The 22,811-nt window shown below is 37.8% G+C and overlaps 1 protein-coding gene across 2 annotated transcripts; it reads right to left on the reverse strand.

Annotated features, from left to right (window-relative positions):
* Window positions 1-1,782: 1,782 nt before the first annotated feature.
* On the reverse strand, window positions 1,783-15,519 carry ccm2l (CCM2 like scaffold protein). 2 transcript variants are annotated; one of them, XM_051660236.1, is made up of 10 exons: window positions 15,374-15,519; window positions 12,887-13,054; window positions 12,628-12,711; window positions 12,266-12,449; window positions 11,635-11,813; window positions 10,104-10,233; window positions 8,968-9,031; window positions 8,297-8,447; window positions 5,994-6,132; window positions 1,783-3,614 (listed from the first exon to the last, which is right to left on the reverse strand). In XM_051660236.1, exons 1-10 carry the CDS (start codon window positions 15,401-15,403, stop codon window positions 3,334-3,336), a joined length of 1,410 nt encoding a protein of 469 aa, XP_051516196.1. In that variant the 5' UTR covers window positions 15,404-15,519; the 3' UTR covers window positions 1,783-3,333. The 2 variants fall into 2 exon arrangements, with proteins under 2 accessions (XP_051516196.1, XP_051516195.1); XM_051660235.1 differs by having other exon boundaries at window positions 11,197-11,813.
* Between the last annotated feature and the right edge of the window lie 7,292 nt (window positions 15,520-22,811).

Raw genomic sequence — 22,811 nt, forward strand, 5'->3', positions numbered from 1 at the left:
GTTTTTGGTCCGTTTAGACGTCTTTGGTCCATGCTGTGTTCATATATCAGTCAAACCACACCAGAGATCGTTTGGAAGCAGACCGCTTGTTTGGTGCGCACCAAGGTTCGGATGGCAGCGTTCACACTTGTTCAAATGAACCGCACTACACAGCAATCGCACCAGAGTTCGGTTTAATTGAACCAAACCTGACAAGTGTGAACACACCCAAGTGGAAATGGTCATAAAAGACTAAATTAGGACCTTTTTTGCACACAACACACTTTTAATAATAATAATAAAAAAAGTGATAATAAAAAAATGTAAGATATGCACCCTTTAAGATACCTCAGTAGTATACATGGCCACATTTGACTTATCTTGTAGTATTATATGCCTATGTTTTATATAAACATTATTATGAAGTATCTATGAGTCCTTGTTTGATTAATAACATTATTTGGGTGTGAGAAGAGGTTTAACTTTCATTTAAACCCTGTCTCGTCCTGTTCTTCTCTGCCCAGGCTATTACATAACGAACGATTTGCCTGACAGATGTATGTGCCATTTTGATAGACCTCAATACTGGGCGTGGTGCCCATCTACCATCTGTGGCAGGCAAAGATAAGAAGGCAGGAAGGGGAAGGGCACTGGGTAGATGACAGTGCCACTGGAAAGAATGTCATGGCTGAGTTTTTCATGATTATTTCTCCCAGCGGACTAGAGCGGCATTCATTCAGCAGCCACAGTCAACAACCCTCTGACTCCAGTGGATTACTGCACACTGGATGAAAATACATTTCCCTTCTTTATCACCATCATCATCTTCCCCTTTCTCTTTTCTGCTCTGATGTATCGGTGACCTTTTATTCAATACTTTGTCATTTCATTGCTTCTGTTCTATCTGGCTCTCCCTCACTGTGTTGGTGCTCCTATTTAGAATTTATTAATGGAGAACATGAAATATATAAATAAATTGCATGCAAATAATATGCAGACGTACAGATGCAAATTAGATACAAAAAGCCCATTTATCATTAACAGCAACTCGGTAGCCAAATAAAGTGCAAACACACACACACACACACACACACACACACACACACACACACACACACGCACACAAATGTTTAACTTGTTTTAAAAGGACGTGTTAATATACAAATAATAGAACAGAACACATCTGAATACTTGAAAAGTCACATTTAAAAATGTATGAATTTAATTAGCTTTTCTCAGAATTAACTAAATTTTTGAGTTTCAAATGAATATTTGAATTTGAGTGTTGGTTTAGATCTGTATTTGTATCTGTTTCTTTTCTCACAATGGTGCATTTGTGTGCTTATGCTGGATGTCACAACCGAGAGAAAAACATGAGATTATGTCCGTAACATGGCAACGTGAATATGTCACACGAAAAACCACATGAACTCAGCGCTCTCATGAATGCATATACTGCTGCTGACCAGAAGCGATGGTTTATGGTTAAGAAGTACTTAATTATTGATCTTTTTCTAACCAAAAGTGATCATATTGCTTAAGAAGACATTAATTTAAGTCATAAGGATGATGTTTATGCTGACTGTATGTGATTTTTGGAGCTTCAAAAGTCTGATCACCATCCACTTGCATTTTAAGGAACTACTGAGCTAAGATATTTGTATATTTTTCTTCAAATGTGTTCTGCAGAAGAAAGAAAGGCATGCACACCTGGGATGGCATGAGGGTGAGTAAAGGATGAAATAATTTGTATTTTTGAGTGAACTATCTGTTTAAAAAAAAAAGTGTCAGTCATTTTTTGTCTTCCATTTGTACAATATATTTATTTATGCATCATTTAAACTCGTGAAATATTTTGCATGAAAATTGTCCTTGAGCTATGGCCGGATCTAAAGGGGGATTGGGGGATGCTAGATTTTCCATGTTCCCCCCTTTAGAAACTTCTGATGCTAAATTATCAAGCAGGAGCCTCCCCCCCCCCCCAAAAAAATTTTTATATTGCAATAATATTAATTCATTTTTACTTGTGACTTAAGTGTACAAATACATTTGGGGCCACTGTATATTAAAACATTTGTGAGCTAAACCCTGCTTTAAAAAACTTCTCCAATGCTACAGTTCTAATATACAGTACATTGTTAGAAAACATATGCAAAAATGGTTCCTTAAGGGGTACAACAGTTTGTCACTGAGACAGTACCCGGTACACCAACTGTACCTTTTTTACACCTTTAGGTACTGATATGCACCCTTTGGGGACAGATAAGACACTTATGGGGCTTTTCCACTGCACGGTACAGCTCTACTCGACTCGACTCTGCTCGCTTTTTGGGGGTTTTCCACTGTGGATAGTACCTGGTAACTGGTACTTTTTTTAGTACCACCTCGGTCGAGCTTCCAAGCGAGCCGTGCCGATACTAAATGTGACATCAAAACCCTGCAGATCACTGATTGGTCAGAGAGAATCGTCACTACCAGTGTCACTGGATTTGTGACACGGGACATCAACCCGCTAGTTTCAAAGCAATATCATTTGTTCACGTGACTTTCAAATTGTAAAAGAAATGGCTGTGCGCAAAACCACACCGTGGTCAATAAACGAGGTGCAGACGTTCCTCTCATTAGTGATGAATGAAACGACGCAAAACAAAAAATGTTTTTCAGGAAGTGTCTCAGCTGTTGGCCGTACATGGCTACCACCGGACCTACCAACAGTGTAGGGAATAGTTAAAAAAACTTAAGTGACTACAGAACCATCAAGGACCACAACAGCCGGAGTGGTTCAAACAGAAGAAAGTGGAAGTGGTTCGACCAAATGGATGCTATCTATGGCAATAGACTGGTGAGCAATGGGAGGGAGAATGCCCTGGACTCGGCGTTGTTGGAGTCAACGATGGAGGATTGTACATTTTGTTACATTAACTCTATATTCTGCTTGAAATCTTCACTTTATTTAGTTGACCAGCTACTGGAAAGCTTGCTTCTAAAACAAACAGGCCAATTTAACTGATACACTCATGTAAAATCACCATGCAACAACTGCTTTATGCAGCACAATGAACTAGTAGCTAACAGCTAACTGTCGTGTTATTGTTTATGGTCAGTAATATTTGTGTCGCATTTAAGATGATGTCACGGCAGTAGAGGCGGTGCAGCTATGACGATCAGCCTATAATCCCACCCACGTTGAGGTGGCACTAAACTGCAGTGGAAAAGCAAGCTCAGAAGCGAGCAGAGTAGAGTTGAGTCAAACCGTAACGTGCAGTGGAAAAGTGCCATTAGGCAATGCATTTTTAAAAAACATTTTCTTTACATATGTGTGTAATTTATCTGTACATCTTCTTTCGGGTTGTTTCAGAGGTAATAGTCCTCTTCTTCTATGTCTCCGTTTCCCTCCTCGAAGCCCAAGGCCTCGATGTCATGTGTGATGTCATCGATTCTACGGTTGAAGTCCTGGGAGCCGGAGGGGACTGCCCAGCCATCATAGCCGCGCACTGCTGTGGCAGATGTGTTGCTCATGCTTCGCTTGATCCGCCCAAAACTGTCTGTCAAAATCCCGCCCTCTCGGATTCCAATGTCCTCCAAAAATGCCTCGAAGACTCCTACATCCTTATCTGGAATAAATGGTCTCATGCCTGGTCACATGGGAGAGGAAATACGTGAGAATTCACCATGGTTCTGCATTTTTTACACAATGCATTTATTAGGTTGGAATTGTAATGAAGGGGTAGTTCACCCAAAAAATTTTATTTGTTTTTCTTAATATAGATGAAATACTGTCTGTTAGTGAGGTAGGAAGAAAACCAGGATAGAGCAGTGCCAGTAATACCAATATCTGAAAGTCGGGAAAGGAGTGTTTTGTGGCATACAGTGTCAAAACAGAGCTCAGGTCAAGCAAGATCAGAATACTGAGAAATCCAGAGTGAACAGAGAGGAGGAGATCATTAATAACATTCAAGAAAGCAGTTTCAGTGCTGTGGAATAGGCGGAAACCAGATTGGAAAGGGTCATAGAGATTATTAGCTGCAAGATGTGATGGTAACTGGGAGGCTACAATTTTTTCCAGAAGATGGAAACTAGGTAACCTAGGAAGATGGGTCTAAGTTGGGACCTTTAAGGACTGGTGTAACAGCGGCAATTTTAAGATCAGTTGGAACCTATGACGTTCCAAACACGTATAACTTTCTTCAGTGGTACACAAAAGAAGATGCAAGGCATAATGTTAGCTTCAGTCATGTTTTGACTCTTATAGTAAGGAAAAAAGATGCATTAAAAAAACTGAATGGTGACTGAGGCTAATATTCTGCCTAATATTTCCTTTTTTGTTCCTTGGAAGAAGAAAGTCATGTCAGTTTGGAACAACATGAGGGTGAGTAAATGACAGCAAAACTTTCATGAACTGTCCCTTTAAGTCACACAAACAAAGGTAATGTTAACAGAATTAGCAAATGTTTTTTTCTTTTTTTATTATGAATTCATTACTACATTAAATACATTTCAATACTTTATTATAATAATTAAATACATAATTTACCACATAATAGGATTACCTGTTTAATTTAACAAAACAAGATATACAAATGCAAACAAGCCAGAGCAAATCACACATGCAATCACCTTTACTGTTAATATGGCTTCCAATCTGTTAATGAGATCTCTAGAACAGATAAACACATTGAACTGCTTTTTCCCGTGAGAACACGGCAGCATGTAAATGATGCAGTGACCCTATTCAGCACTGCCACTCTACTCTTTAAATGGACACCAACAACACTGAATTCTGATTGCACTCAAAATCCAGTCCAGCATTGAGCTGACTCAGTCTTTTGCATGTGTGTCAGGTTAGATGAGTGTACAGCCAGCAGAGGTATAAGTAGTTCTGTGAGAGTGTTATGTAATTGTGTCTGTGTTATGCACAGTTCCTGTGTATTAAGTGCATAGTCATCCCTGACAAGCTTATGTCAGAAGAGTTACATTGACAGTGTGTAACTAATAAACTGGAACAAATTTGTTTCACACTAGACAATAAATTGTTCTATTTTAATTATTTTAAGGTAATGTGTGTAATATTTTTTTGTGATTTTGAAATATGTTCTCCTATCCCAGTTTAATATGCAATAACAACTATAAGTAAGCTATGTGTAGGTTGATTTCCCTGAAAAGTGAAAACACAGTGACTCTGTGGCACTATTAAAGCATTGCTCTGTTTGTTAAAGCATCCTGTCTTGCTTGTTCAGGGAAACCTGTTTGAAAACAAACTTATTCTTGCAATTCTGTTTTGGCACAGAAATAACACTTTATCTGTAATGACTAATTTTCTAAATATGTATTTGTGACAAATAAGTAAAGCTTATTTATAGTCTAGAATCATAGTTACATGGTTATTTAAAGGTTTGCATAATGACCGTAGTTATTTATAGTCTTTATAGTCGTGTGTGGTGACTGGTGTTAGTAGTGAGATTTGTACTTGCTCTGTCATGCTATGAAAGTGTGATGTTGGAAGAGCTGTTACACAATTTCACACCATGACTTACTCTAGAGCAAACCAGATGCTCATGAATATTAATTAGGCTGCTTGTTACTCTAATACCTCTAATGAGCTAATGATAGACACCAATTAAACAAACCCTGAATACATTGCCAGATCTGATAAATCATGACTTTTAAAATGTTGCTCAATAAAACTGTACTTATTTGGCATAAATTGCTCAAGAAAGGAAAAGTAACACACACACACACACACACAGAGAGAGAGAGAGAGAGAGAGAGAGAGAGAGAGAAGCTATATGGTGACTCAATATCACACCTGTTCTTCAATGTTATGAATATGATACAGTATTTCAAAAATCAAACTTTACATTATTGATTTGTTTTTTTAATAAGAAAATATTATATTCATCAGACAAAGTGGTGTGATTTAAAACCTATTTTAGAACCTAAGTTGAATTAATACAGTTTGTGTTGAATGTAATAAAATAGAAAAGAAAAAAGTATTCAGTGTTGTGTGATCTCACCGAGCAGCAGGAACTTGCGTGATTCTCCATAAAGCTCCAGCAGGTCAGTGCAGAATTGCTCCATTGGAGCACCTAGTCTGTATTCTCTCAGGAACAGAGCAAACTGCTGAATCTCCTGAGGTGTCAGCTTGCTTCTCAACTAACCAATGAGAACAGGGTAGTAAAACACACAATGGAACTAAAAGACTATAAAAGACACCGTGGATTAGGGTACAACATGGCTAAAGGCACACCTTAAGGTCAACTAATACAAATATTCCAAATAACTACCTCATGAAAGGGTACACCATTTCCTGTTAATTTCAAACATATTTTGCATTTCATAACATGCATTGCTAAAATTTTAAGGAAATTTTGCTTTTTACTAGTGACAAAATGTATCAAGGTAAAAAAAAAAAAAAAAAAAAAGGATTTTTTTGTATTTTATTTTATTTATTTATTTTTATTATTGAAAATTGATGGAGCAACATAATTTGTGTGAAAATAAATAATAACAAAATTAAATTAAAATTCAGTTTAAAAAAAAAAAAAAAGGAGGTGAGGTAAAAGGCCACTAGGGGTTTTAAAGTGATATCGTTTATACTGGGGAAATAGTTATAGGGCACAATTTGTCAACTAATGCAAATAATTTTGAGACAGCAAGATGCTTTGCTGAGTAACAAATTAAAATGATGCTTACTCAAAATAACTACTTCAGAAAAAGTCAACCATTTCCTGTTAATTTCAAACACATTTGGCATTTTATTACAAGTATTCTATAAACAAACTAATCTCTATTATGATGAGTCAATGTGAGCATTTTTCATAACAAATCTATTCGCCCCACTTAAGAAAAACTATGTGTTTAGCCCCTGCAACAGGGGAGCTTTTTTTTTTTTTTTTTTTTACCTCTAATGCTATCCTTACAGTTATTGGACAGTTACTGAGAAATGTTTGATTTACTGACCTGAAACAAAACTGAAAATGATCAATAAGTATTTTGTCAAAAAAAAAAAAAAAAAAAAAAAAGGTTAATTTCAGGGATTTTCATTAGATACATAAATTTGCAACATTTAAAAACGTAATAATAAAAATTAGATCAAATTGCAGCAAAATCAACCTATAGATATTACACGCAAAGCTATCATGGAACAGGACAATTTTCCAATGTATAGTGACAATTTAAGTGCTATTTAGTGTTTTGGGAGAAAATAAAATCACAGGAGCCTTTTACCCCGGTGGCCCTTTCGCCCCGTTGTACCCTACTATTCTTTTACTTACTGGACAGTTATTGAAAAACGTTTGATTTAATCACCTTGAACAAAACTGAAAATAACGAATACATTTTTTGTCTCGAAATAAATGTGATAATTTCAGGAATTTTCAGTAGCTACACAAATTTGCAACATTTAAAAAATTATTCAATATTAGATCAAATTGTCTCTAAATCAACCTATAGACACCACACGCAATGAACTCATGGATCAGGAAAATTTAGCAGTGCAAAGTGACAAACAGGAATTTAGAAAAGTGCTGTGGTGGTTTTTGATGCGATTTAGTGTTTTGGGAAAAAAATCAAATCAAATGTGCCTTTTACCCCAGGGAGCCTTGTACCCCATTGTAGCTTACTGCAGTGAAAGGAACAGTTCACACAAAAATGAAAATGCTACAGTTTATTCGTCTTCATGTTGTTTCAAATCTGTATGACTTCCTTCCCTACATGGAACACAAAATGAGATGTTAGACAGAATATTCATGCCGCTCTTTTCCATATAGTGAAAGTAAATGGGTGCTGGTGAGCTTCAAACATTACAAAAAACATAAAAGCAACACACTCTAAAAGTATGACTCTCAAATCTGATTCTTGTCCATGTACTGTATATATAAATATAGCATTCAAACCAGGTTTGATGCCAGTCATGCCAAATGCTATAATGATTCTTCTGTTTGTGATGCGCCAAGTTTGAATATGTGTGTAGGTCAAGATTTACAGTGAACATGGACTTACATATCTGTCTGTTCCTCACACAAAGCTATTGTATAGCTTCAAAGTTGTATGTATTACTTTTATGTGGTATTTTTTTATTTTTTTTCATGTTAGGAGCTTGACAGTGGCTATCCCCATTATCTCTTATTGTATTGAAAAGATCAGCTTTAACATTCTACCAAACATTTCTGATTATGTTCCACATTGGAGGGAAACGTATACTGGTTTGGAACAAAGACCAGGAAATGACAGAATTATCATTTTTAGATAAACCATCTCTTAAAGTACATAATTCCATGAACAATTAAGTATGACAGTGTGTGTGTGAATGTCTTACTATGATCATGTATTCCTGCAGACTGGCGTTACAGGGTTCAGAGTCGCTGTGTGTGGAGGCCAGGCTTCGATGAGAGTCATGACAGGAGAGAGACGAGTCCTCACTATAGTTCTCACTGTAGTATGGATCAAATGCTTCCTGAGAGCCATCACTGCGAGGAGAGAACATGCATAAACTTGTCATTCATTGAGTCACATACAGTATATCCAAAACCTACAGAGATGGCTTAAAGCAGCAGTAAGCAATTGATTTTTAATACCACACATAAAATGTCCCTACTATCTGACAGATAGCAAAACAGATGTCCTGATACGAAAAACAGAAATAAATGTCAGACCTATAATAATAATAATAATCTGACCACAGCCAATATATTCGCCAATCAGAAAACTTGAAGGCAGCTCTCTGCCAATGGAGTGAGTTTTGGGCGGGACTACCAGTTGGCCGATCATCCTGTAAGAAAATAGACTTAAGAAACTTTAAAAAATCTGTTTGGTGCTGCTTGTGGGCCAAAATGTATTTTAATTTATAATAGCTGTAATGTGACTGAGATCGGATTTACAAAACAATATTGACAACCTATAACAAACCAAGTAAGAATAAAATTATGTTTCATGAACACAGATTTCATGAATCATAGCTTTTATGAATCCACAAACACAGACACTCACTATGAACTGCAGCAGCTGAAGTCTGTATCATAGCCATATGTCATATCAGTGAGGCAGCTGTCACCTTGGACAAGTATTGATGGCAAGAGAGAGAGACAGACATGTTATACTGTACTGTGCAGAAGTCTTAGTCGCATTATATTTTTCATAAAAACATTTGTCTTAAAACGGTTGTTTTATATATTCTGCTTTTAGTGTATCAGTAGGAAAAATCAATTCTTTGATTTCAACATTCCTTTTGCAAATAGAATTGAACAGAAGAAGAACAAGGAGAGAGAGCAAATCTCAACATTATCGAGTCAGTCTGGGATTACATGAAGAGACAGAAGCAGTTTAGACAGCCTAAATAGGCAGAAGAACTGTGGAAAGTTCTCCACAAAGCTTGGAACATCCTATTTGCCAACAAACCAAGAAAAAATGTGTCCAGGTGTACCTAGGAGAATTGGTGCTGTTTTGAAGGCAAAGGTTGTTACACCATTTAGCTTTTTTTTAATTTTTATGTTTACTGGACTTTGTATGACATAAATTGATAAATGAAAACTATTTATGGCATTATTTTTGAAGACATCCTCACTATGCAACATTTTTCACAAGTGCCTAAAACGTTTGCACAGTACTGCATATTTGTGCTTTTCAAAAGGCAACTGAAACAGCACAGTAAAACATGCTTTTGATGAATGCAGCATAGTTATGCATTGACAGTATATACAACCTACAGTATATGTACTGTCACTGCATGCATAGCACAACACTGATAGCTGATGAACACAATATGAAATCTGTGTTTTATTACAGTGGTTCTCAACTGGTTTTGCTTCAGGGTTCAAATTTTACATTGGACACCAAAATACCATGAAGTTAGATTGGAAATACAGCCTTTGACAGCAACAGCAAAAGATGTTGTACTTGATGTCTCCTTTTCTTTTTAAAGTTGATAAGCCTCTAAATTTTCTATCATAACTATGAATGATTATATTGTCAGTTGCATTTCATTATTTTCATGCTGCCTTATTTTTTTATGCTATCTGCAACTCTTGGTTTGAAACCACTGGTTTGGAGTGTTTTAAGGACATCCAGCTCTGTGGAGGTTAGTAAGTGGTAACTGGCTTGTAAAGATCAATGGGAATGTCACTCACTCCTCTGCAGCCAATAGCGGTCAGGCATGGTGTAGTGATATCCTGCCCTGTCGACACACTCGATGGTCTGATGTCCATAGATGATCTGAAACATCTGACAGATGAGGGCGCAGTACTCTTCTGCAGCATCCTGTATGAGTGTGTGTGGTTTTGATTAACATAAGAATAATAAAAAAATAATAGGGACCAAGCCACATGCTTTAACCTTTCTCTTGCTCTCTTTCACACACATACACACACACGCACACACACACACACACACGCACGCACGCACACACACACACACACACACACACACACACACACACACACACACACACGTGCTGGTGCGTCTATCCTTATGAGGACTCTCCATAGACATAATGATTTTTATACTGTATGAACTATAGATTCTATCCCCAAACCCTAACACTACCCCTAAAACTAACCCTCACAAAAAACATTCTGCATTATTACATTTTCAAAAAAAAAAAAAAAAAAACATTGTTTAGTATGGTTTTTAAGTGATTTGAATTATGGGGACACTAGAAATGTCCTCATAAACCACATTTATAGCATAATATCCTTGTAATTTCCAGTTTGTAACCTAAAAAAATGTCCTCGTAAACCACTCAAACCTGTGTTGACCCAATCACAATCCCAAACATATTAATGGCCATAGGCACACACACACGCACAGATCCCTGACACTGCATGGTATTACATAAGCCTGAGTATTACATCACAGGAGAGTCTACTCTGAGCACTGTTTACATCACTGCTGACACAGCTGCTGGGAGTGGAGCTAAAGCTCTCTATGAACCTTTAATATCCATGACTGTAACTTAAAGTGACCAAACTGTAACTACCACAGCCCAATTCATTCTTTACACTCTTTCTTAAATCTATGCAATAATTATAATACATTTCTCCAAATGGCACAATTTGATGGTTTAGATTTATAACTTGCATTTTTTCCCTTCCATTTATCCATCCAACCATATTAATTGCTAATCCATCCATCCATCCATATTAATTGCTTATTAATCCATCCATCCATCCATCCATCATCCATCCATCCACATTAAACTCTGATTAACCTATTCTCTCTCACCCTGTTTTCAACAGCCAGTATAACCAGGTTACAGTAGGCATCAGGGCATGGCATGGGCTCCAGAGGGTTATGGTTCCTCCTCTCCCAGCTTCCATAGGACTTCCCCCTCTCCCAGCTCCCAGTACAACCATGTCTGCGCTCCCAGCTCCCACCCGGTGTGTGTTTCCTCTCCCAGCTCCCACCCGGTTTAGCTCCAGACCCATGTCTTTTCTCCCAGCTACCTCCTACCACCCCTCCACCTCCCCGGCGCTCCCAGCTGCCCCCTACAGGCCGGCGGTCCCAGCTCCCACTCATCGGTCGCTTCTCCCAGCTTCCTCCGCATGGCTTCCGGGTCTGCCTACGCTCCCAACTCCCGCTTACACGTTTCCGCTCAAGGCTGCCACCATCACTATTACCTCCTCCGCCACCAGTCCCACCTCCTCCCCCCCCTACACTGACTTGTTTGGGCTCGTTGCGAGAGGAGAGCTTCCAGTCCACGCCGCAGATGGTGTGGCGTCGCTCCATGGTGCCCCCTGCAGGTCTAGGGTCAGTGTTGCTTATAGTTTGTCTTCTGCTTTCCAAACCAGTCGGTCTATTCTCCAGACTGTCCCCAGCTAACACAGTGTCCACATTCAGACCTGAAAAACACATGAAACAGACACATGTAAATTAAGTGAATTGTAAGCTTCAAATTGTTTGGATGATGGAAATACAGCATACACAGTAAATAATCTGTCAGTGTTTGAATTATACAGAATCCTTCAGAAGAAAGTCAACCTGAGAAGCACTTCCTGGTCTTCCAGCAAACATACACGCAGACAAACAATGACAACACTACTGTTATTTATTCACATTGAAGTCATATTAATGATCTGATGATCTCCTACTGCTAGGATCATTGTAGCAATACTGTATATTATTAATATTATCAACAGAATTCATATTAATGCTGATTATATTGCAAATAATCTGAATTCAGTGATAACCAGGCATGCTATGACTAAAACAAGGGAGTCTCGGATATAATTAAAAGTATATAATTGTTCTAAGTGTTTTAATAATGAACACATTATAGGTAAGTACCACACACCAGTTTTGAGCACTAGAAGATGCAGTGCATCGTCTCGCAGATAGGAGGCAGCAGCGATTTCATGTGTGGGGATTCTCAGCAGCAATTTTTCATTGTCTCTCCAGGTGAGCAGCAGACAGCGAGCAGACAGACTAAGAATGCAGTCCTGCTCCATGCTGGTTTTCAGAGGCAAAACCCTCAGCTTCTACAGAGAGAGAGAGAGAGAGAGAGAGAGAGAGATACAGAGCGACAAACAGATAGTATGCATCATTGCCTGAATAACGTGTGTCTTTTAAGCCAACTTCTGAATCTAAAAATAGCATTGCAACATTTCTGTTTAGACAAATTCAGCTAGACTTAAAGAATATGGTGCCCGTTCTCACTCTAGCTGTGTCCAGAAGCTGCAACAGCTCATCTCTGCTTGATGGATTCAGGGAACATGACACCCATGTCAGGTGTCCCAAGAACTGTGGAGACATTCACAAAAGACACACTTTCAAATATACACAATCTGCTGATCTTGAATCAGTTTCTCCTTTCCAATCATTAATCACAAAAGCTACTGCAAGCCACGGTCATGTTATCAAAGGATTTTTCTGAGTGAATGTAATCATATTGGTATGTTTGTGTTGTCAAACTAACTTTGACCTCCTTCTCCACATAGTCATAAATCAGTCTTTCAGGATGGATGAGGTAGTCAGGCGGGTAGAGGGGGACAGTGTGAAGGGGTCTGCGGTACACACTGCCTTTTTCTGCCTGTCGCCGACTGGATTTAGGAAACACCAGACGTTTTATCGGTGAAACAAAGCCCTGAGAGAAGAGTTAGCATAGGAGAAACATGTTGCATAAACAGCTGTAAAATGGTTCTGAGGTTTTTGGCTAAATGTTTGGTGTGCTAATGACATTTTATGGTTTATGTAGATCAAGGTGTGTTTGTGAGGTAACATGTTTGCCAAAGGTGGCCCTACCACTCATTTTCCATTTATAAATATTTTTGGGTGATTATAGATGGCTTAAAAATAATGTGTCATATAGTAATGTTTAAGTTATGCTGCCATTTCTGGGTGTTTATTCACAACCCAACTTTAGTAACTGCTGGGCAAGACCCCTTAACTACAGTATTTGCAGAGGTTTCTATAGGAGTTTCTAAAAATATGTGCCCACCGGTCACTAACTGTTCTGGATTTAAAACATCTTAATGTAAAAAATACACATAATAATACACACAGTATGTTCATATGAATAACTGTGCTCTAATTAAGACATCTCTGGGAACAATCTGGCCATTAATGGGTTAATGTGCCTTTTGAATTTGTCTTTCAGGTCAGGAACTAACCTAATTATTAACATGCATAGGAATTCTTGTTCAGACTAAAGAGAATTTTCAAAAAAGAATGTGTGAATGACTGTGAATGTACTTGCTTGACCACAGACTTCTGAAAGTCTGCATTAATCTACTCTTATGATGAAACGCACACTCATAAAACAGCCTGCAATAAAACTCAAACTGTCATATCATCAGAGAGCGAGACAGCTGTTAGACATTGTAGATGGATTATAGACAGCATGTCCCACTGACAACCTGATAAATGGTGTGTGTGTGTGTGTGTGTGTGTGTGTGTGTGTGTGTGTATGTGTGCATATGTGTGTGTGTGCGTGTGTATGTGTGTGTGTGTGTGAGAGAGAGAGAGAGAGAGAGAGAGAGAGGAAAAGGTAGAGCTGAAGATTTGCAGGGAATGTGTGTAAAGCTGTGAATCAGTCACACATTCAGGCATGCCAGTGACTGAGTGTGTGTGCTCATATAAAATGTGAGCTAATGGGGCATATCAATCATGCTGACTGCTTTCAATGTGTTAGTCAAACTGCATTAAATTCAAGAGAAGACATATCCAAAATTGTTAATCAACCATGTGACATGGCCCCATCATTAAAACTAAACAATAACTCCATTACCACATTCAAATGCAATGCTTAAAAAAAATAAATAAAAAAATAAATAAATACATGATAAGCTGATCCTTTGAAGTTAATACTTAGCTAAAACTGGCCTCTTATACTTACTTTTTAAATGATACCTGACTCAGTGTGATAAACCTAACTGTTTTGTGAGTCACAGGAGTCAAAAGTTCGTTTTAATGACAGCATATACTTGAGCTTGACAGTATCTCCTTGAGCTCCACAAGTTTATGCAATACGTCATGCTTCTTGTTATCCCAGAATGATTTGAGAATTTTCCATGGAGCATCTTGTATGCTTCAATGGAAGCAAGTATATCTGACATTTTGTATGAAACTGTTCAAAATCATATATATATATATATATATATATATATATATATATATATATATATATTATATTTTTTTTTTTTTAGTTTCCAGGTTGAAATGAAAATCAATCTGGTCTCAGACCCCACTGTAAGTAATGAACAAGATATACTGTAATTATTTTCCTTACACATACTGTATTTCTTGTGCTGATTTGCCTTGCCCTTACACAAATTGAGTTCTGGCAATCTTGCCGCAAATTTGCTGCAAATCCCCACTCAATATTTTCACATGCAATTGAGCTTTGCGGCCAATTCTTCATTGTTGCCAAAGGCTTACAGCAGGACAGGTTCACCACTACTGGTGATGAGCTGCAAATTTCTGGCAAACATTAGCGGTAAATCGCAAGCTCATTTGCACGTGAAAATAATGAGTGGGAAATTTGCGGCAAGTTTGCAGTAAGTTTGCGGCAAGTTTGTCAGAACTTAGGCCTGTTTCAATGGATATACAGCAGGCTTATACAAAACAGTTACTTCCAAGTTAAGTGAGTGTAACTTGTCACATTCAGCAAACAACACAGCTGAGATAAAATGCATGAGCATGAGCAAACAATTAGTATTCACTGGCACAGCAAGTTATCACTGGCACAGTGATTTTGAATTCATGTGGTGTTGTATGAGCACACGCAAGCATATTCATGAACATAAGAGGTCACATGATCAGGAGCACAGAGAATACAGGACATACTCTACAACAAACAAAAACATTATGTAACCAAATCTTTTGATTTAGCTAATATATTCCATAATTTTTGTACAGCTAGTTTCAATGTGTAGGTGTATGATGGCAAATAATAAGAACGTACCTTCTTTGCTCTCTTGGGCTCATAATCCATACTGACCTGCCCGATGGCTAGCTGTGTGCAAATGTTTGTGTTTGTTTGTGTCTCTGTGTAGGATTGGCCCTGATTCTCCTCTCAGCCCCCTGGAGCCAGGCTGGACTGTGCAGGAAACTCACTTCCTGCTGGACAGGAAACTCCACCAGAGAGTCAGATCTAAATTCCCCAGCACCTCCACTCTTAAAGTACTGATAACATACGCATAAACACACATACTCACACAGTAAGCAAGATACAGTTAGGTCACTACCAAGCACGTGCAAACAATCATTCCTAAAATGTCAAGACATCAAAATTCACATTCACAAAGTCATAATTAGTTTAATAGCTCTATTAGATTAAATGGAGAGCAATTTTTCACTCAAAGGGATAGTTCACCCAAAAATATAAAATGTCTCATTATTTTCTCACCCTCATGATATCCCAGATGTGTATGACTTTCTTTCTTCACCAGAACACATTTGAAGAAAAATAGAAAAATATCTTAGCTCAGTAGGTCCTTAAAATGCAAATGAATGGAGATTTCTCTTTTGAAGGTCCAAAAATCACAGACAGTCAGCATAAACTTCATCTATACGACTCCAGCTGTTAAATTAATGTCTTCTAAAGCAACATGATCGCTTTTGGTGTGAAAAAGATCAATATTTTTTAATTCTAAATCATGCTTCCGGTGAGCAGCAGTACTTGCTTGTGATGTAATCACATTTGATACATGCAAGAACTGACACACGTGCGTCACAGCCGGAAGAGCAGTGCTGTTTACAAGTGAGAAGGAGGAACGCTGTACAGTAGCTTAGTTGGTTTTGGTTTTGATCTGTATTTATCTGTTTCTTTACTCACAATGGTGTGTTTTTGTGCTTATCATGGATGTCTCAACCGAGTGGAGAACATGAGATTACCTCGTTATCCATGGCAACGCGAATACCTCACACCAGAGACCGCTTGGACATGATTTAGAGTTAAAAAGTACTTAAATATTGATCTTTTTTGCACCAAAAGTGAACGTGTCGCTTTAGAAGGCATTAATTTAACAGCTGGTGTCATATCGATGACGCTTATGTTGTTTGTCTGTGATTTTTGGAGCTTCTAACTTGCATTTTAAGGACCTACTGATCTAAGATATTTATTTTTTTTTCCTTTAAATGTGTTCTGGTGAAGAAAGAAAGTCATACACATTGGATATCATGAGGGTGAGTAAATAATTAGAGAATTTTCATTTTTCAATTTTCATACTATTCCAGTGATGGTCTCATTTGCCTCTATTTTTATTTCTCCTAAGGAATTTTAGGAGAAGCATCTGAGACAGATAAATTGATACTTAAAGTGTAACATTATAGAGAACTCAATTAAATATTCTGCGTTAGGAAAGATCATCCTCTGGGCAATATAATATGCCTCTGGGACTAATGTGTATTCATCAGAAAGCGCTGTGTCTGAAAACTTAAGCTAGTCAGGGTATAGCCAGGCTGGGTAACTCAGCATGTTGTGTTACACCTTACCCACAGTCTACAGAGCACCAGAACAGTCAGGCACAAGAACAGTTTCTTCCCTCAGGCCATTCACTGTTATGAACTGTTATGAACAGTTAAAACTGCCAACAATACTCTCCATTGTGGCAATACAATCATGTGCATATCAACGATTCATTCATATTTATATTCCATTTATATTTTTTGACATATCCTACCTCTTCTGCACAATAAATTATATCACCTTGCAGATAACTGTAAATCTGTATATAACATTTTTGAACAACATTATTGCCCTTCTGTAGTTTCCTTTATTTATTTATCTGTTGTATCTTATTTTTTATTATTATTTCACTGTTTATGTATAAATGTTTATATGTATATTTCAAATGTTTGTATGTACTGTATATGTTGTATATGTATATATATATATATTTGTATGCGCTTTGCACTGGAAGCTTCTGTAACCATGACAAATTCCTTGTGTGTGTAAGCATACTTGGCAATAAAGCTCATTCTGATTCTGATTCTGATATGCCAATCATGTTGCAGTAACTCAAAGATTCCACAGGGAGTCAATGTGAGACAGGACTTTTGGTTGAATAGGGAGTGGCACATTCATGAGAGGCTACACCGAAAGCTAATCACCTGCAGAGAGACAGAGTTTTTCAAAAAACCATTGTTGTGTTCTTTAAATCCTCTCATAGAGGAGTGTCATACAGTTAAATCAGTTCATAGCTTAATATGTTAAGAGTTGCCTATTTGAAGTGCTGAGTAAATTACTTCATAATTGCAATCCAGTAATGATTACAAAAGACATGACTAAAATCGCAATCAGTAACAATCTCTTAGAATATACTTTTTACGTAATCTAATCAGATTATTTTTGGATTACTTTTGGAATACCTCTCACCTAACTCTTGTTTATTTTATGTAACATGAGGGTCATTATTAAAATATGGTGACAAACATGTCCCTTGACTTTTCAGTCATAAAAGAATTTCAAATAATCAAGAAACCCTTTTAAAATGCATCTTTCTATAACATAACCTTTTATTAAACATTATGAAATGGTTGACTATTTATTGTTTTACACATTTTTTTAAATTTGTTTTTAGAAAATATCTTTCTTCATTGTCGTATCAGACCACTCATCCGGGTTCTGTGAGTCCTCTCTCCTGCTTCTCGGATCACTGTGCATAGCTAGAATAGTTTGCCTCTCCACATTAGATCCTGTGGTACAATTGAATCTTTTAAAACTCATACTCATATTTTCTCTATTGCCTATTACTGTACCTAGACGCACTGTAATATCTTGGTTTATGTTTTATTGTGTATGTGCTTGATTGTGGCTGTATTTAGGGCCCAAGCACTGAAAGTGCAGAGGCCCTATTGTTCTTCTAAGGATTATTATTATTGTTAGGGCCCAAGCACTGAAAGTGTGGAGGTCCTGTTGTTTTTCTAAGGATTATTATTATTATTATTAGGGCCCAAGCACTGAAAGTGTGGAGGTCCTATTGTTTTTCTAAGGATTATTATTATTATTAGGGCCCAAGCACTGAAAGTGCAGCGACCCTATTGCTCTTCTAAGCATTATTATTATTATTAGGGCCCAAGCACTGAAAGTGTGGAGGTCCTATTGTTCTTCTAAGGATTATTATTATTATTAGGGCCCAAGCACTGAAAGTGCAGCAACCCTATTGCTCTTCTAAGCATTATTATTATTATTAGGGCCCAAGCACTGAAAGTGTGGAGGTCCTATTGTTCTTCTAAGGATTATTATTATTATTAGGGCCCAAGCACTGAAAGTGCAGCAACCCTATTGCTCTTCTAAGCATTATTATTATTATTAGGGCCCAAGCACTGAAAGTGCGGAGACCCTATTGTTCTTCTAATGATTATTATTATTAATAATAATAATGTAGCACCCCCAATTTGACCTGCAGTCATCAAAATTGGTACATATATAGTTCTCATAAAGCCTAACAACTTTCATACTCACAGTCATTAGCTCCGCCAAACAGGAAGTCGGCCATTTTGGATTTCTGAAAATTGCAGGCTCTGAACTGAATACAGCTCCTGGGGGGTTCGTGTGACTGGCACCAAATTTGTGCAACATCATGCCAAGACATTGTAGATGCTAAATTGTGAATGGATTTGTTATATTTTGAATGGTGTCGACATGGCGAAGCAATACATGTATGGCAAAAAATGGGAAACAGGAAGTGCCTTATATCTTCTGTGTGCGACGGGTGATTTTGATGAAAATTCAGCTGTATGTTTGGTAATGGGGACTGATCACATGGATGCAGCTATTATAATTCACAGTCATAGTGCTAGCAATAAGTATGGCACTTTTAACAGACTTTGAAATAGCCATCTTATGTTTACATGAATTGCTTCAAAATTCTTTAGAATAATGTCAAGACACTGCTGAAGTAAAATTGTCAAGGGATATTAGATATCTTAAATAGTGTTGCCATGGCAACACATTAATTGTGATTATTCCTTTCTTCCTATATTTGGGTGTTTTTGAGACACTTGGCATGCTTAAAATTTCATGAAAGTTTGCACACACACATCAGAGTCTTTGGCCATTAGGGCTGGGTACAAATTCATGCATGGGAGTGTAGGCGGGCTGTGTAGCACCCCATTTTCACCTACAGTCACCAAATGGGTACATATGTAATTCTCATCAAGCCGGACAACTTTCATAATTATAGTTATTAGCTCCACCCAACAAGAAGTCAGCCCTTTTGGATTTTTTGAATATTGCAGTCTCAGAATTTTTAAATACTCCTCCTAAGGGATTCATGAGACTATCACCACATTTGGACAACATTATGCCAAGACATTGAAGATGCTAAATTGTGAACAGATTTTTGATATATTGAACTGTGTTGCCATGGCGAGGCATTAAATTAATGACGAAAAATGGGAAACAGGTAGTGTCTCATATATTCTGTGTGCAATAAGTGATTTAATTCAAAATTGAGATGTACAGTGCATCCAGAAAGTATTCACAGCGCTTCACTTTTTCCACATTTTGTTATGTTACAGCCTTATTCCAAAATGGATTAAATTCATTATTTTCCTCAAAATTCTACAAACAATACCCCATAATGACAACGTGAAAGAAGTTTGTTTGAAATCTTTGCAAATTTATTAAAAATAAAAAAAAACGAAAAAAAATCACATGTACATAAGTATTCACAGCCTTTGCCATGACACTCAAAATTGAGCTCAGGTGCATCTTGTTTCCACTGATCATCCTTGAGATGTTTCTACAACTTGATTGGAGTCCACCTGTGGTAAATTCAGTTGATTGGACATGATTTGGAAAGGCACACACCTGTCTATATAAGGTCCCACAGTTAACAGTGCATGTCAGAGCACAAACCAAGCCATGAAGTCCAAGGAATTGTCTGTAGACCTCAGAGACAGGATTGTATCGAGGCACAGATCTGGCGAAGGGTACAGAAAAATTTCTGCAGCATTGAAGGTCCCAATGAGCACAGTAGCCTCCATCATCCGTAAATGGAAGAAGTTTGAAACCACCAGGGCTCTTCCTAGAGCTGGCCGCCCGGCCAAACTGAGCGATCGGGGGAGAAGGGCCTTAGTCAGGGAGGTGACCAAGAACCCGATGGTCACTCTGACAGAGCTCCAGCGTTTCTCTGTGGAGAGAGGAGAACCTTCCAGAAGAACAACCATCTCTGCAGCACTCCTGTATGGTAGAGTGGCCAGACGGAAGCCACTCCTCAGTAAAAGGCACATGAGAGCCCGCCTGGAGTTTGCCAAAAGGCACCTGAAGGACTCTCAGATCATGAGAAACAAAGATTGAACTCTTTGGCCTGAATGGCAAGCGTCATGCCTGGAGGAAACCAGGCACCGCTCATCACCTGGCCAATACCATCCCTACAGTGAAGCATGGTGGTGGCAGCATCATGCTGTGGGGATGTTTTTCAGCGGCAGGAACTGGGAGACTAGTCAGGATCGAGTGAAAGATGAATGCAGCAATGTACAGAGACATCCTTGATGAAAACCTGCTCCAGAGTGCTCTGGACCTCAGAATGGGGTGAAGGTTCATCTTCCAACAGGACAACGACCCTAAGCACACAGCCAAGATAACAAAGGAGTGGCTACGGGACAACTCTGTGAATGTCCTTGAGTGGCCCAGCCAGAGCCCAGACTTGAACCCGATTGAACATCTCTGGAGAGATCTGAAAATGTCAGTGCACCGACTCTCCCCACCGACTTTTTTTTTTTTCCATTTTTTATTTTTAATACATTTGCAAAGATTTCAAACAAACTTCTTTCACGTTGTCATTATGGGGTATTGTTTGTAGAATTTTGAGGAAAATAATGAATTTAATCCATTTTGGAATAAGGCTGTAACATAACAAAATGTGGAAAAAGTGACTATTGTGTCTATTGTGACTATTTTGAATTGCGGTTATAGTGCCACCACCTGGAAGCAGGAAGTGTGGCTCTTACAACAGACTTTAAATAAGTCCTCTTATATTAACCCAGATTGCTTCAAAATTGTTTAGAATAATGTCAAATGCCAAATGCATGTGTCCACCTTGCATTGTTTTCCAAAAACCACTGGGTGGAAATGGACCCATGGTGCTTGGGCCCATCATCGCTGCTTGCAGCTATATTAAAATTTTGAATCTTCTGACTCAAAATTGAGTCTTTTAAAACTCAGTTAAAGACTCATCTTTACTCTATTGCCTTTGACTGTATTTATATTTTGGTTTATGTTTTTAGTATGATTGTGTTTAAATGTGGCTGTATTTTAATTCTATTGTAAACTAGTTTGGTCAACATTTGTTATTTTAAATGTGCAAAAGAAATAAATGTGATTGATTGATTGATCACTACAAGTAAGCTAATAAAATAATTTAAACTCAAATCAATGTTTCATGTGCATTCATTTGTTTATTTGGCAAGTACTTTTTAGTAACTTGCATAATTATTTGTCATGAGAAGGCATGGTCTATATTGTATATGACCAGGCTGATCTAGAATGAAAATGTAAAGGGTTTTTAAAAAAGAACAGTTTTTATGCAGAAATTATTAACTATTTACTGCTGTTGCCTGACAATAATTTAATCATTTAATCCTTAAAAAGTATCTGAAAACTGATTTTGAGTATTTTAAAATGTAATTTAATCTAATTACAAATTGTTCTTTTTTTGTAATCTGATTATGTAATCCAGATTACATGTAATCCACCACTGCCCAGCACTGTCAATCTGTTTGATTGTGTTAAGTGCAACAGTGTACTTTCCAGCATGGTCAATGACATTTACAAGAAGAATGTAACTGAAACTTTATCATGTGATCATGAAAGATGAAAAGTTATGTAGAAATGTGCAGTTTGTCAAAGACAGTGTAGCTGCACTGTTAAATTGTACATCAGCCCCAAGGAAAACCTGAATGTAATACTGGGAAAGTGCCCAAACAAACGCTGGAGATCCTTGGCAAATAACTCTCGACCATATAGGAGAAGCTGATGAGAAAGCATACTGGATTGCTTCTACATGTAACCGAGTTTAAAAGTGAAATTGTTTAGAGTTTTATCCTGAAGAGCGTACTGTTGACAAGGAGAAACCCCGGTGCGTGTGTGTGTTCTCTATGTGTGTGTGTGCTCATTACAGTAGAGGATGTTGTTGACCCCATTGAGACATGAGTGGAGGTGGGGAGGAGACAAGCTAATGGTGGGTCGGCTTTCAGGAGCTCTCTGACCACACACAACACACACACACACACATATACACACATACTGTAGACACATAGACGCTGCAGTTACCACAGAAACCTGTCAAAGGATAGGACAATCATCTCAAAGTGGATGTCTCTCTATCTCTCTTTCTGTCACCAGATTGTTTATGTTTGCCATCTAACAGGTATTTGATGGTCATGTAGGCAGT

The sequence above is a fragment of the Myxocyprinus asiaticus genome, chromosome 28 (genome assembly GCF_019703515.2).
Source record: "Myxocyprinus asiaticus isolate MX2 ecotype Aquarium Trade chromosome 28, UBuf_Myxa_2, whole genome shotgun sequence".
In the NCBI taxonomy this organism is placed as follows: domain Eukaryota; kingdom Metazoa; phylum Chordata; class Actinopteri; order Cypriniformes; family Catostomidae; genus Myxocyprinus; species Myxocyprinus asiaticus.